The following is a 15,683-nucleotide window of genomic DNA, read 5'->3' as shown; positions in this document are numbered from 1 at the left end:
TGATCAGTCATGTGAGGGGAAAGATGTTGGAACCTCTGCCATCACTATCCATAGCACCAGACTACAGCATACTGATAAACATGTATGTTACCAAACTAAGTCAGGCTCCCTGAGTGAACTGTAACACATCACCATCAATCTTTCAGTACACCCAAACCATTAACTCCTCTAGTCTCCTTACAGGTGATTAATTCCCTGCTGAGTATTTCAACACATTTTGTTTTTGTTTCTGATTTTTAGTGCTTGCATTATGTCAGATTCTATTTATAAAAGGGCTACATTTGCCATTTGAACCTATTACCTCAAATTAGATGGAAATTGCAGAGTCCCTGGAGCATGTTCTTGGCATCAAATTGAAGGTTTTGTCGAATTCCAAATGGACAAGATTGTGTAAAGCAAGACCAATTGTTTTGGCTTGTCCAGAATATTAGATCCAGAGTGACAGTCTGCATGTCAAACAGGGGTGAACTCAGAACTAATCTAAAGATTGGGTGGAACCTTACTGGCCCTCCACTGAAAGCTAGCACGTACTTGTAGCGAGCTATTAGGAATGCTAATTGAATGTAATACTTTATTGCAAAGGGTTTGAGAACAGGAATAGTGAAGTCTTGCTTCAATTGTTTAGAAGCTTGGTTAGATTGCACCTGGAGTACTGTGTAGAACTTTGGTCTACTCATCTCGGGGAAAAATAGTATTGCCAAACTGGGAGTGTAACAAAGGTTGAGCAGATTTGTTCCTGGTATGGCAGGACTGTCTTATGAGGAGAGGTTGGGCATACTGGTCCTTATATTCTCCAGAATTTTTAAGACTGAGAGCTGATCTCGTTGAAACTTAGAAAGTACTTATAGGGATAGACAGGGGTAAGACGCTTCCCTCGCGGCGGAGTCTAGAACCAGGTGGCACAATTTAAAGATAAGGGAGATGGCACTTAGGTCTGAAATGAGGAGAAATACTTTTACTCAGAGGGTTGTGAGCCATCGGAATTCTCTGCACAGAGGACTTTGGAAGCTCAATCTCTGAATATGTTTTAAGGTAGAAATTGATAGATTTTTGATAACTAAAGGTATTGAATGTTTCATCAAGCATGATCGTATTCAGTGGCATGGGAGATTGATGGACTGAATGGCCTAATCCTGTTCCTATCTTATGTTCCTGTGCCAACAATGCCCACCTTTCCATGAATGAATTTTAAAAAGTCTACAGATCTGGCTCTTGACTGAGGCAATGTAAGCAGATAAAATTAATTGATTCAGATGTAAATTAGATTGCTTTCATAAAATTGCATGTTAGATTTTCAGAATCCAAAGACTTTGAGATATGATGTGTGGTGGGTGTAACAAAATTTGGAGGAATACTTAATATTGGATCTCTAGCTCCCAAATCTCTTAGCGACTTGGGGTTTTTCCTCACCTCAGTCTGGGTTTGTTATAGGTTGCTCGCTTGTTTTGAATAATTCCATTACTGTCTGTTGGAATGATGGACTGTGAACCAGATAAGCCTTAGACTTTCTTTCATGCAGTAATTCCTGTGTTCCTATGGTTTAGGGAGTGGGAGGTCAGTCAAAGATCAAATTCCTGTGGATCATTATCAAGTAACCCCTGCTAAATTGAACATGTTTATGGATATTGGACTTTCCGCAACCTCATACCCTTTCACTGTCTAGATTTACACCTGAAGAGCAGACATAAGGAGGAGATATTGAAGAGAATATGAAACAACTCCAATATTGAGTCAGTGCTTTGGATGATGGAAAACTCAGTTTAAAAAAAAGGGTAAAAATTTGGTCTGGTATGTTAGAAAATGAATGATGATGTGATGGGTTTTGTTGACTGTGTTTGGTGTCTGGTTTAATAGGAAACGTTGAAAGAAAACATTGAACATCTTCAGAGAAACACTTCACATGTTGAGGTAAACCATATTTTGTAGCTGTTTTGTTTTTGATCGAGCTCCTACTCTCCCTTACTCTTTATCTTTAGTGCTGCTGCCTTTCCCACCCTCCACTAGCCAAATTGTCTAAGTTGGGTTAATGTATTGCTTGAAGTTTCTTTGTGATGCTCAGCTATTATCTGAAGACCTTTTTTAAAGGTAATTAGGGATGGGCAATTCATGCTCACTTGGCAAGCAACATCTACATCCCCTGAACTATTAAAGAGAAATGGCCAGCTGAGTCATGAAGCTGCATCATCAAATGGGTAATCAAGGCTTCATTTCTGAATACATTAAATCTGACAAAATTGTTAAGTTCATTGATCACAAAACGTTTAAGGAAATCTCAACCCATCTTAATTCACCAATCCAGACAGTCCACATTTCCTGGCATTTTAATAGGCTTGTTAAATGACTCCAGGGTTTTTGCATCCTAAATCCTTCTGTGCATTGATCAATATTTACATCATGAGAAATGTCCTCATTAAAATTTCAAAGTTTTCCTCTTTTTCCTCATTCCCATATGACAGTGTGCAGTAATTTCCCAAATTTATCTTTTGCATGATATACATATATACTCTGACAGGCTACATTACTCAAGACTGAAAAATTCAATTTTCTGCAGTATGTCCTCATAACACAGAGCTTGACAAGGGATCACTTCTCATAGCACTTCTCTGCGCTGCCTCCAATGTTGGAATCCCTGGCAAACCATCTGAACTGGACACAGCATGCAAGTAATCATCTGACTAGAGCATTGAATAATTAAATTCATTTCCTTATTGTCAGAAATGGCAGAATTCTGAGTCATTTGAGATTACTCGATTACTGTTGGGATATTACAGTAGTGACTATATTTCATAATTACTTCATTGGCTTTAAAACTGTTTGAGTTGGCCACTGGTCATGAAAGGTTATATATAAATGTAAATTTTCCATTCCTTTTTAACAACCAAAACCCTATTTTCAGATAATTATAACAAATACTGCAGGGTCTTGAAGCTTTAACAGCGGGCTTTCATAGTACACTTTCACTAGCGCTAGGATAGTCCTTCCTTCACATCACTTTGATTTTCCATTGTGTTCTGTCCGGAGAGATTCATAGAGCCTGAGAGGGACACTGGGACTGTGCATTTTGAATTGAAGGCGATCAGGACTAAACTCTTAATTGTTCCTATGCCCATTATTATCTGATTATGCTCTGTGAAGTGTCTTGAAAGTTTTATCAAATTGAAACAGGTGACAAATGTAAGTTATTGTATATTGTATATACATTGACTTTCTGATAATATATTGTCCATGTGTGCGGAAGTACATAATGTTTTGTATACAAACTTCATTATTTATTCATACTTAAGGTCTACAATATCTACTATATTGTTTGTAGACTGCATTATGACTATCCTATACAGTAATTATTGTATGTAACTGCATTGATTTGTGTGCATTTCTTGTTAGATACCTGTGCACTGATTGTGTTATATGCTGTGACTATTTTCCATTTACTGACTATAATTTGACATGTTAATTCAGGTAATTGTAAATATCACCTTATTGAAGATAGATTCTGCACAGACTATGATTCGCACAAAAGCCTCAGACATTGTTAAAAATGTGAGTATCACAAAATGATTTGTATAGGATTCCAGAACAAATGTGTTCAATTATATGTGTCAATGAAATGCTGCAAATTAGGTTTGAATTAATTTGAAATATTTGTGAATGGATGATGTGGCCATTGCATAGTCAAACAGAGTGGCTTCACACAAGATCTTCCCACACAAGCTCTTAAGTAAACAGGAATTCTTGAGTTTGTCTTTGTGGCTGGATTGACACTTACGTGTGAAAATATTGTGATTCACTGCACCATCCAGCATCCCTCCATTACAGAGAGAAGGTTCTTTGTTTCTTTGGTTTGCACTTCGAGCCAAGAGGTGAAGAGGTAGTGTTGAGACAGAGCACCATTAATCTCAATGTTTGAGCGTGTTTATCAGAGGACACTGAACATTGTCAAACCTGCTGCTCCATAGAGAAGAGTCTGAATAATGGGAAGCAACCGTCACATTGGGAGTTTTTTTAAAATTGTCTGGATCTTTAACACATGCTAGATACCTAAGTTTCCCGAGTCCAGATTTCACAACAGTGCATCTGCACAAGGCAGTAAACGAATGACAGATTACAGGAATGATAATCTGACCTGTTGTTTAAGGGATATTCAGATTGGTTCTAATGCATTATACGTGCGCAGCAAAATAGAAGCTTTTGGCCTCCAGAGCAGAAGAACGTCCTGCTGCACATTTTCATCCCTATGTTAATTAAGACTTGTTTCTTTACTGCTACATATTTTCAAATGTCTTGAAGATGATGGACAGGCTTTGGGGAGTCAGGAGATGAGTTACTCAGTGCAGAATTCCCAGTTTCAGACCTGCTGTTTAATTACAATATTGGGGTGTTGGTCAATGGTGACCTGCCAGGATGTTGATAATAGGAGATTTAGGGATGGTAATGTTGCTAAATGTCAAGGGGGACATGGTTAGATACATTGATATTTATCACAACTTGTAGCTGGTGGAATGGCTTTGGATAGTTAGGAAGTGAGCCCATTAAGGTCATTGTCTCAATGAAGTACATCACACTCACTGAACACCTATGCACACATATCCCGAAATGTAGCTCTGGCATCGGGGAGTAGAGTGATAAAGGCCAAAATCTACCTTTTAGTACAAGCCTGAGATTCTGATTTGGCCACTCTGGCCTTCCCTGGGCAGGAGATTGTGAGGCGAACTAGGGTTCTGCCTTGGTAGAGTTAATTTAGCATGGAAAGCAGGAGGATTTCTGGACAGCCTGGCTCAAGGATGTTTAATCATTGAAGTAGAGAATTTGCAGCTCTACCTGACATGCTCAGCACAACAAAGATCTATCCTAATGAGAAAGAAACATTCTGTAAGGGGATAAACTGACCATCATTAACCAGGAATGTTAATGACAGCACCAAATTGAAATTAAAACATACAATGTGGCAAAGATTAGTGGTAAGCCAGGGAATTGGGAAAATTGTAAAAATCAACAACAAATGACCAAGAAATAGTAAATGTAACATATTGGGAATTCTAGAACATATTTGAAAAGGTAGCATACATTTGACTGTGTAATAAAACAAGGGTCCATGGTGTCAGATATAATATTAGCAGAGATAGATAGATGATTGGCTGAGTAAAAGAAGACAGAATTCAGATAAGAGGGCATTTTCAGGATAGCAACTTATAACTGGCCGAGTGCCACAAAGAGCAGTATTGCGGCCACAATTGTTTAAAATGTATTTTAATAACTTTTTACGAGAAAAGCGAATGTACTACAGTCCAAGTTTGTGCATGACCTTAAATAGATGGGAAGCTAAGTGGCAAGGAAGACACAGTTATCAGCAGAGGGATATAGACAAGTTAAACATTTGAGCAAAACCTGTCAGATAGAATATGATGTGGGAAAATGTGAAATTATGCACTTTGGCAGGAAACTTAGAGGAGCTGAACATTATCTAGATAGAGAAAAACTGCAAACAACTGCATTGTGGATCTATGGATTTTTCTTGTGCGTAGATGGTTGTTGAAGTTGAATTGTTAAATATGTTTAAGGCTGAGATAAATAAAATAATCAAGTATTATGAGGTAAAGGCAAGAAAGCAGAGTTGAGATTATCATATCAGTTATGACTTCACTGAATGGCAGAGCAGACTTGATGGGCCAAATAGTGTACTTTTGCTCCCATATCTTATGGTCACGCATTGCGATGGAGTGATCCCCCAAGCCATACACTGACTTCTAAAACCTGCACTACTGCAGTTATTAATCCTATGACCTCGAGATTGTGACTTCCTTAGTACAACAGGACATTTTAAGACAAATCAAGTTCCTGTCTCCAACTAACCATCTCCTGGGCTGAAGTGGTTGATGAATTAATCTCTTTTCAAGTAGAAGCTAAAATATTCTTTTTTATCAACAAAAATCAATACACAGCTGCCATACTTTTCATCATGACAGGAATCCAAGATGTTTCTGGATTGTCAGCTTGAATATTTCAGCTACTATGTGAATTGGACCAAGATAATGGTAAGGCCCGAGCTATCATCAAACAAATCTTTGATGTCAGAAATGCACACCATACTGGAACTGCGTAGCTAACTGTACTCTGATAAGAGGCAGTAGAAATCTGGGAGAAAGAAAGAATGTGGATGCTTGTGAATTAAACTGAGATGAATTTCACCTAGTGTTGGGTGTTTGGGACAAAAACAGAAGTTGCTGGAAAGGCAGCATCTTTGAAGAGAAAACAGAGTTAACATTTCGGCTCCAGTGACTCTTCCTCAGACCCGGAACTTTAACTCTGATTTCTCTTCACAGATGCTGGAAGATCTGTTGAGATTTTTCAGCAAATTCTGTTTTTGTTTCTGATTTACAGCATCCACAATTCTTTCAGTTTTGATGGGTGTTTGGGTGTGAGTTATGTTAAATGATGGTGTCTGGGAGTGAATTACACCAAGTAATGCGTGTCTGGGAGTAAGTTACACCTAGTGATGTATGCCTGAAGGTGGGTTACACAGTGTGATGGGTGTGTGGGAGTGAACTATACCAAATGACGTGTGCCTGGGAGTGGGTGACACTGTGAGATAAATGTCTGGAAGTACGTTACATGGCGTGATTGATGTTTGGGAGAGAATTGCCTAGAAATTATGTGAAATTCATTACACTGTTAATTTTACTTGTAGAGGATTGGTTACTGAGAATGATACAGACTCTGAAAAATTCTTGCTTTCACAGAGGATTTCTTTTTAACAGATTACACAGAATATGGCTCAGTGCAGACCTCTAGCAGATGTCCTGGATTCTGCAGCAATAATTGCATGTTCATACCTTTTGGATTCATTGGTAATATAATAGTGAAAAAAGAAGGAAGGGGCATGATAAGGGGATTGGGCAAGATAAAGTTGAGGCCTGAATTGATCTCAGTTTCCCTGGAAGCAACATGATCTTAAATCTCAGGCACAGAGACAGAAACCCAAACATATAACAAAGAACTGTGGATGTTGGAAATCTAAAAGAAAAACAAAAATTGCTGTAGAAATTCAGCGGGTCTGGCAGCATCTGAGGAGAGAAAGCAGAATCAACAATTTCTGGCCCAGTGAGTGTCACTGCATCCAAAATGTTAACTCTGATTTCTCTCCACAGATGCTGTACAGACCAGCTATTTCTATTTTTGTTACAGATTCAAAAAGCCTTTATTTGGAACCAGTCTTGACATATTATACCATGCTCACTTTCCCTGTATCTATCATTGTGCTCCACTTGTACTGGGAATGTTTGATGGGGACAGTGTGTAGTGAATTTTATCTTGTATCTAACCCTGTGCTGTACCTATCCTGGGAGTGATTGATGGGGAGAGTGTAGAGGGACCTTCGCTCTATCTAGCTCCAGGCTGTACACATCTTGGAATTGTTGATGGGGCTGTGTATATGGAACTTTACTCTTATGTAGCCCTATGTTGACCTTGCCCTGAGAGTGTTTGATGGAGACAATATATGGGGAGCTTTACTCTATACCTAACCCATGCTGTACCCACCTTGGGAGTGTTTGATGGGGAGTGTATAGGGAGCTTTACTCTGTATGTAATCTTGTACTGTACTCATTCTGGGAGTGTTGGGTGTGGAAAATGGTGGTGCAGATTTTGAAGCCGGGGAGTTCAGTTGAGAATTTGACATGCGAGTAGCGGCTCTGCAGCTGAGTTCAGGAGGAACAAAAGAAAATTCACAGATTTTCTGTAAATAATAGAATTGATATGGAGTTGAGGACTAACGATATCTAACTGTCTTTCATAGAACGCTTTCTGGTTTTGTGTGGGCTGGAGCACCATATTCCTGGTTCCAAGCATCATTTTTGCAGTCAAGCTGGCCAAATTCTATCGTCGCATGACAACTTCAGATGTGTTCGAGTAAGTAAAAATGTTCCAGTAGGTAGAAAGAAAGAACTTGCATTAATACAAAACCTTTCCCTGTGTCCTAAATCTCTCTATAGCCCATTACGTATTCTTGCAGGAGGTGGTTCAGTAAGATTCTCCATAGTATGCTCACTGATATAATAAGAATGTAAGAGCAGGAGTAGGCCATTCACCATCTCAAGCCTACATCACAATACAGAAAGCACATGGCTTATCTTCTACCTCAACTCTACCTTCCATCTCTAGTCTCAAACTCCTTCATTCTGTCAGAGCGATCTATTGAGCATGTCTTAAATATATTTAATACCTGATCATTCACAACTCTCTGGGAGAATTCCAACCTCTGAGTGAAAAAGTTTCTTGTTATTGCAGTCACAGAATTCTCAATTCTGAAGACCTGGGTGTGAAAGCAAGACCACTAGCAAACTTTGTGTTTTAGGCTGGTAGGTCAATGTGGGTCCATATCAGCGTGTCTGGTCAGATGAGGTTAAATAATGGAGATGGTCACCCACTCAGTTTGAATTCTTCCACCATCTGAATCATTTCAGCCAGATGCTTTCCAGTTTCATTCACCCTGACTTGATGCCTGTGCTGTTTACTTCTGCCGACTATGCCAGAAATGCAAATGTGATTTGAACACATGGAAGGTCCAAAGATCATGAAGCAGGGTGTCTCTGTTCTCATATTAGATCATTACAAACAGGAAGAGAAGTTAAGTTTGTACAAGAAACTATTTACAGTATGCACATGGAACAATGCCACTGGATTACAATGCGCTAAGAATTGCTTGGCTAATTTGCTCCCCTTTCCCATAAGTCCTCCATCCAACAAAGAGACCTTTTATTTCCCCCTGGGTAATGTATATTCAGCTGTTCCAGTTGCTCTCCCTCACCGTCTCATCACCTACTGGTGGAGATCCCCTAACACCATATTGATTAGTTGTGAGGAACATGTACTACTCCACCAGGATATACCTGACATCAGATAGCCCAATGGGTCCTGGAGGTAGCCTTTCAGTGGTCATATGGGTGGCTATCAGGTGACACCGCTGACAGGGCCACATTCCCTCAGTACTGTCAGATCAAAGAACCCCAGGTGAGGAGGCAGGATGCAAGTTTACCTCAGGCAGGCTGGGAATTGAATCTGATTGTTCTGTGTGCCATGTACTCTACTCACTTTTTTATTTTCCCTGTTCTTTCAGGAATGGTGACTGTCACATGGAAATGTAAGTAAAACAGATCATTGATTGAATACTAGGCTGTGACTGCCCTTGAACATTCTTGAGCATTATCAACTTTATTGTACCTGGTGGGGCTAAAATTTGACAGAACGGAGGAATGGATAAGGTTATTCAGCCCTTTTGATCCTGTTCTGCCATTCAACTGGTTTATTGAATTCTATTTGCTCAGGTTTGCTTCATGCCCCAGTGATACCTTTTCCCTGAAAGAACATCAATTAATCATAGCAGGTCTGGCAGCATCTGTGGAACATCTCCTCCACCGATGCTGCCAGACCTGTTGGGCTTTTCCAGCAACTTTGTTTTTGTTCCTGATTTGCAGCTTCCGCAGTTCTTTTGGTTTTTTTTCAATTAATCTTAGTCTTCAAAACTCTTAGCATAGGGTGAGGTAATGGCCTAGTGGTATTATCACTGTATCATTAATCCAAAGACCCAGGTAATGTTCCTGGGATAGGGGACTAAATCCCACCAGGGCAGATGGTGGAATTTGAATAAAACTCTGAATTAAGAGTCTAATGATGACCATAAATCCATTGCCAAATATCAGAAAAACCCATCTGGTTTACTAATGTCCTTTTAGGGAAGGAGATCTGCCATCCTTACCTCATTTGGCCTTCATGTGACTCCAGACATACAGCAATGTAATTGGCTCTCAACTGCCCTCTGGGCAATTAGGGATAAGCAATAAATGCTGGCCTAGCCAGTGATGTCCTCATATTGTGAATGAATAAAAAAAGACCATTCCCACCCTGTTCCCGGATTTCTACCCCAATTTTTGTGAAAGATTGTATCTGATTTCACTCCTGATGTTCTAGTTCTAATTTTAGGATTATGCTCAGTCCCTATTTTTGATCAGTTTAACCCTTTTATGGTGAGTCGGGGTGGAAGGGGCGGGAGATAGGAGGCTGGTTCGTTTAACTAGATCCTCTGCCTACTTCTGTTTGCTTCTGAAGGAAGAGAAAGAGACAAAGCTCTCAGGAGGTCACCATTGGGAGGAATTCTGTCGGTTCCACCTTAGCTTGCAGACTCCCATACTGATAGTTCTTTCTCTTAGCTGGAATCAGGTTCTAGTTGGTCCAGCAGCTGTCCATTAGAATTGATCTCTTCACTCTCCACCCCTAGATGTACCAATGGAATGTGTTTTCTCGCCATCTAACAGCTTCATAATCACTTTACTCATACCATGAAGTGATTTGAATATGCTTCTTGCTAAGTGTTTTACCTGGGACGGATACTGATATCCGTTAAATGAAAAAAAGTTACAACCTCTGGGCAGGAAGGTTGAAAAAAAGAGGAAGATAAATAAGTAACATTATCTCTGTTTCTGATTTAGGGGGCCACTGCATAAATAATTCAGCCTTTCTGAAATCAGACTTTGAGATTTTATTGAGACACTAAAGATTACGGCTGTTGCTGACCATCCAATGTGTGGGAAAATATGGATCAACGAACGATACTAGTGGAGCCCCTACGAAATTCAATATTGCCAATGTCTACTTAATTGAAATTCCAACATAAGTGGTTTGAATGCAGTTTTATAGAAATGTACAATACAGGTTTTGACCGTGCTTTGTTCCCTAAATATCACTTTCTGAAACTACAAGTCTGAATTTTTCCAGTTGGAGTTCCCTTGCACTGTAGTACGTAAGCAGCTCTTATCAACATTACAATGTTCCTATGTGATTCAACAAAGATAACTTTTCACTCCTTATCCTTCTGCGGGTCTTGATGTAGTTGACCATGTCATCCTGCTATAACATCTCAAGTGAATGGCACTGCACTCATTTGGCCCCGTTCTGATCTAAGCAGTTGCAATCTCTTCCTGCTAGAACAATGTTAAGGGGAAATTTGGGTGTGACATGAATTAATCTGTAAATTGACATAAAGTCGCAGCTAGAATTAGAATGAGATAATGTTTTAGTTAACTTCATAAGCAATAATAATACAAAGCATCTAAGATTGATTTTCATTTATTTGAGTCAATAAAATTAGTTAAACTACATAAACAGCAGACAAAGTTTCTTTGAACATGCAATGTGGCTGAACCAGCACCTTATTTGGAATGGAATGTGAGGGTGAGACCGTACCACATCGAGATAGATGAAGGAATTGAGTTTAGTCAAGGAACAAAGAGCAGGCTTCAGAAAAGAAGATCCCCTATCTTCCCAGGTGCCATTGTATGGTGATACCTGCCAATTTTTGAAATGTGTGAAAAACAAGGTGTTGGTCTAAAACATACCACTTTGAAATTCGAGTGATGTATTGTCTATGTGATTCAATGCACAGATATCTGATGAACCCTGGTTGATCTTTTCTGGGCTGGACTCTCCCAATAAAAACGGAAAGAATTGCTGATGCAGTGAATCAGGAACAAAAACAAAGTTCCTGAGCTCCCCCAAATTTTGACTCAAGAAATGATCATTGATCTTGAGGCACCAGAGATTACTTCTTAAAATAATCTACTACAACAGTAGCACTTCACTCCGTGAAGGATCTATCCTCCTTTTATGTTGCCCCCAGCAACATAATCCAAAAATACAATATTAGCTCCCACATGCATGCTGATAACACTTAGCACTACCTCAGTGGCAGGCAACTGGAAACTTGGGTTCACTCTTGCTGTCAGAACATAGGTGTTCTGCAAAGCAGTTATCCAGTCTGTGTTTCGTCTCCCCAATGTAAAGGAGACCACAGTGTGAGCAGTGAATGTAATCAACTGTATCGAGTGAAGTACAGGTAAATCGATACTTCAACTAAAAGGAGTGCCTGGTACTTTGGATAGTGAGCCGGGAGGAGGTAGATGGGTATGTGATGCACCTTCTATGATTGGGAAAGTGGCACGGCGAATTGGGAAGTTTTGGATTCCGGGAGGAGTGGACCAGGGTGTCACAGAGAGAAATATTCCTGTGGAATGCTGACAAGGGAAGGGAGGGAATATGTGTCTGGTGGCAGAAATGGCAGCTTATCATCGAGTGGAATGTGAGGAGCAGGAATCCCTATTGTGGCTAGCGGAGGGGAGAGAAAGAATGAGGGCAGAAATGTGGGAGTTGGGTCAGACATGGCTTAGGGCCTTGTCAACCACGGTAGTGAGGAATCCTTGGTCGAGGTAAGAAGTTTCTGAGGCCCCTTCCCACTCCCCCATAGTAGGTGACATCACCAGAACATATGCGACCGAGACAGAGAAACTGAAAAAATGCCTCTGCATCCCCTTGACTACACGTCCTCATCTCCTGCTTCGTGTAAGAATTCCAGATCATTCTCCCAGTTTCTCTGCTTCCAGTTACATGCCACTTCAACACACTACTGTGTGCCATGCCAACATTTCAGTCTCAGGTCTGCTGCAGTGCTCCAGCGAGACTCAACACAAGCTGGAAGAACAACATATCATCTTCTGCTTGGGGACCTTACAACCTTCAGGATTCAACTTTAAATTTAAAAATTTTAGAGCAGGAACATCTCTTCTTTGTCTAGTGTCTACCTCTATAATCCCAGGACCTGTATGAAATGCGTCACTTTCAGTACAGCCAACCCATTTTCAACTACTCATAGCTCCCATTGATATCTATCTAGTTTCTCTTTTTCCCTGGTTTACTATCAATAATCTCTTTGTCTGTCTACCCTTTTTTCTCTTTCATTCTCTGAGCTCTGTCTCCACATATCCGCTCACTCCTTATCCCTGCCACCGCCAACACCCACTGCCCCACCCAAACCCTCTTTCATCAGCATAAATATCAACATTTCTTTCCTACAATCTGTTCTGAAGAAGCGTCACTGGGCTGCAAATGTTGACTCTGTTTTCTCTTCATTTTAATTATTCTGATCCAGAGGCTGTGATTTCAGCCGCCAAGTGCGACAATTCCCTTCTTAAATCTCTCTCACCACTCTCTCCTCTCCTCCCTCTCTTTAAGATCTTTTGAAAATTAATCAAGCTTTTGGCCTTCTGTCCTAATGTTGCTGCCAATTTTTTTGATAATGGGGTTCTGTGAAGCTGTTTGGGATGTTTTGTTCTGCTAAATATGTGACGTAAGTACAAACTGTTTGTTATTTTAGTTCATGTAATAAAATATCTGAAACCAATGACACAAAATAAAAATGTATCTAAATTTTTCTAAATATCTATTTTATTTAAGTTGAAAACATGATTGTTTCTTTTATTTTTACCGAAGCATTGGTATTGCCATGGTAATGTGTTTTACAAATTCTTTCCCAGTATTTATATAATAGGGTTATTTTCTGAGGTAGTACCAGTCATGTTGTATGACCTGTCTAGAATTAATCAGTTTCAGTGAGCAAACAAATTTCCTGACGCAAATGTCTCCAGGAAAGGCCCCTCGTTCTCTCTGTCTTCATAACGTCAATCCCGCCTTGGGATGTCACTGAATTCACCAATCACAAGTGGTATAGTAATAGTGAGGTTGACTTGTAATTGGCCGCAGAAACTGTGGGTGAGGACAGAGAAAATTCATCTCATATTTTCCTCTCCACAACAATGTGGCATTGCTCTAGCTGAGAGATGCCTGGAAACAGGATGCCAGTGAGAATACTTTGACGGTGATGCCTTGCTTAGTCAAATAGCTTGCTGGCACTGCCTTGATCATCAAGAATGGCCACTGAAATGACAGATTGGACAGAGCCCATCAAAGCGCACCCCTAGTAAGTATCAGTGCCAAAGAGGGAGGCACAAGGGGCAGAATTACGTGTTTTGCCTGATCAGTAATGGTGTGTGGTGTCTTAAAAGCCCAAACCTGAAGATAGAAGGATTCCTATCTGGAGGAATCCTGGCTGGAGTCAGAATAAACACATTCTGGATTGGATCCTGATGACGTAAGATTGGGTCAGGGTTATTGACAAGATGATAGTCCACGGTCAGGTAAGTGACCATCGACAATGTTTATTGAATATAACACAAGACACAACAGAAGATAGGAAAGGACATATCTGAAACCCCATTAGTTTAGTTCTGTTTCCATCTGGTCTCACATCATCATGCCTAGTGGCAGTCCACTGTTTTTATAGATCACAGTGCAGTATGACACATGCTCTTCCCAAGACCACAAGAAATAACAGAGAGTCGTGAACACAGTCCAATCCATCATGCAACCGAGTCTTCCATCCATTGACTCCATCTATACTTTCTGCTGCCTTGGGAAAGCAACCAGCATAATCAAAGACCCTCCCACCCCAGTTTACATTTTTCCACTCCTCGTCCATTGGGCAGAAGATGTAAAAATTTGAATACACGTACAAACAGATTCCAGAACAGCTTCTTTCCTGTTGCTATCAAACTTTTGAATGGACCTTTCAGATGTTAATTCTGATCTCTCTTTCTGCACCTTAACACCTCTGTTGTTGTAACGCTGCATTCTGTACTCTGTTGTGCTACCCTGATGCATTTTGTATGTGAAGAACATTAGTTCACAACAGAGATAATGGGAACTGCAGATGCTGGAGATTCCAAGATAATAAAATGTGAGGCTGGATGAACACAGCAGGCCAAGCAGCATCTCAGGAGCACAAAAGCTGACGTTTCGGGCCTAGACCCTTCATCAGAGAGCTCTCTGATGAAGGGTCTAGGCCCGAAACGTCAGCTTTTGTGCTCCTGAGATGCTGCTTGGCCTGCTGTGTTCATCCAGCCTCACATTTTATTACATTAGTTCACAACAGTTGTCTTTGAGTTAGGGTAAGCATTCTTGGCATCATGCCTTTATTTGGGAAGCTTGACTTGTTTGATCCTGCCGTCGAAGACTGGGCTTGGTATGTGGAAAGAATACAATATTTTTTTCCAGGCAAATGACATTGAGGCAGATGAAAAACAACGAGTAATCCTTCTGACTGCTTGAGGGCCTGCAGCTTTTTCAATCATTAGGGGCTGACTTTGAGCTGGCTGGTCATGCCTGTGCACATGTAAATAAAAGGTGACTTGATGATGGGTACCAGCCTCTGCACAGTTATTTCAGTATGGTACGATCTGCTGTACAGCATGTGAAACAATACTTTTTACTGTATCTCAGTATATGTAACAACAATAAATCAAACAAATCAAATAAACTGATTACCATGGTCGGTATTATCTAATTATACTACACCAGAGGCTTCAGAAAGCACCAAAACAAAAGCATGATGCGGGATACCTATCCCACCTGTCACTTTGACACCTCCCATGCTTTGGCTTCTGTGAGGCTCCAAACAAGTATTGTTTCCCAGTGAAAAGAGCAAGAAGCCAGACTCTCAGCCCAAACATGCCTAGCTGGAAGTAGCAGGTGCAGTCAGCAGCAGGAATGTGGCCCTTCACAACTGGATTCACTGTCAGAGAAGTTCAATTAATGCATAAGGAAGGGAAAGTTACCGTCAGCTGCCAAGCCCCAGACTCTGACCTCCCACAACACCTTCCTGCACAGCACTCCTCAGACCAATACACTGTGCATGCCGGTCCTCTCATTCCTCCACCTCCAACAGCCACCTCACATCCCCATCAGAACAGGCAAAACACAAACTTAGCCCAATCTCATTGCCATCTAAAAACAACCCTCATCAA

At 40.5% G+C, this 15,683-nt stretch overlaps 1 protein-coding gene across 3 annotated transcripts in view; it reads left to right on the top strand.

Moving 5' to 3' along the window:
• prom2 (prominin 2) overlaps positions 1 to 13,235 on the top strand; it is a 74,729-nt gene extending 61,494 nt beyond the window's left edge. For all 3 annotated transcript variants that reach the window (XM_048551420.2, XM_048551417.2, XM_048551418.2), the window contains 7 exons: positions 1,855 to 1,908; positions 3,460 to 3,540; positions 5,964 to 6,032; positions 6,756 to 6,845; positions 7,793 to 7,905; positions 9,113 to 9,136; positions 10,482 to 13,235. In XM_048551420.2, coding sequence (XP_048407377.1) covers positions 1,855 to 1,908; positions 3,460 to 3,540; positions 5,964 to 6,032; positions 6,756 to 6,845; positions 7,793 to 7,905; positions 9,113 to 9,136; positions 10,482 to 10,500 — 450 coding nt within the window. In that variant the 3' untranslated portion in view covers positions 10,501 to 13,235. The remainder of the gene's footprint in view (positions 1 to 1,854; positions 1,909 to 3,459; positions 3,541 to 5,963; positions 6,033 to 6,755; positions 6,846 to 7,792; positions 7,906 to 9,112; positions 9,137 to 10,481) is intronic.
• Positions 13,236 to 15,683: the final 2,448 nt, after the last annotated feature.

The sequence above is a fragment of the Stegostoma tigrinum genome, chromosome 20, assembly GCF_030684315.1.
Source record: "Stegostoma tigrinum isolate sSteTig4 chromosome 20, sSteTig4.hap1, whole genome shotgun sequence".
NCBI lineage: Eukaryota > Metazoa > Chordata > Chondrichthyes > Orectolobiformes > Stegostomatidae > Stegostoma > Stegostoma tigrinum.
Note: the sequence above shows the minus strand (reverse complement) of the source record. Positions and strands in the feature narration are given on the sequence as shown.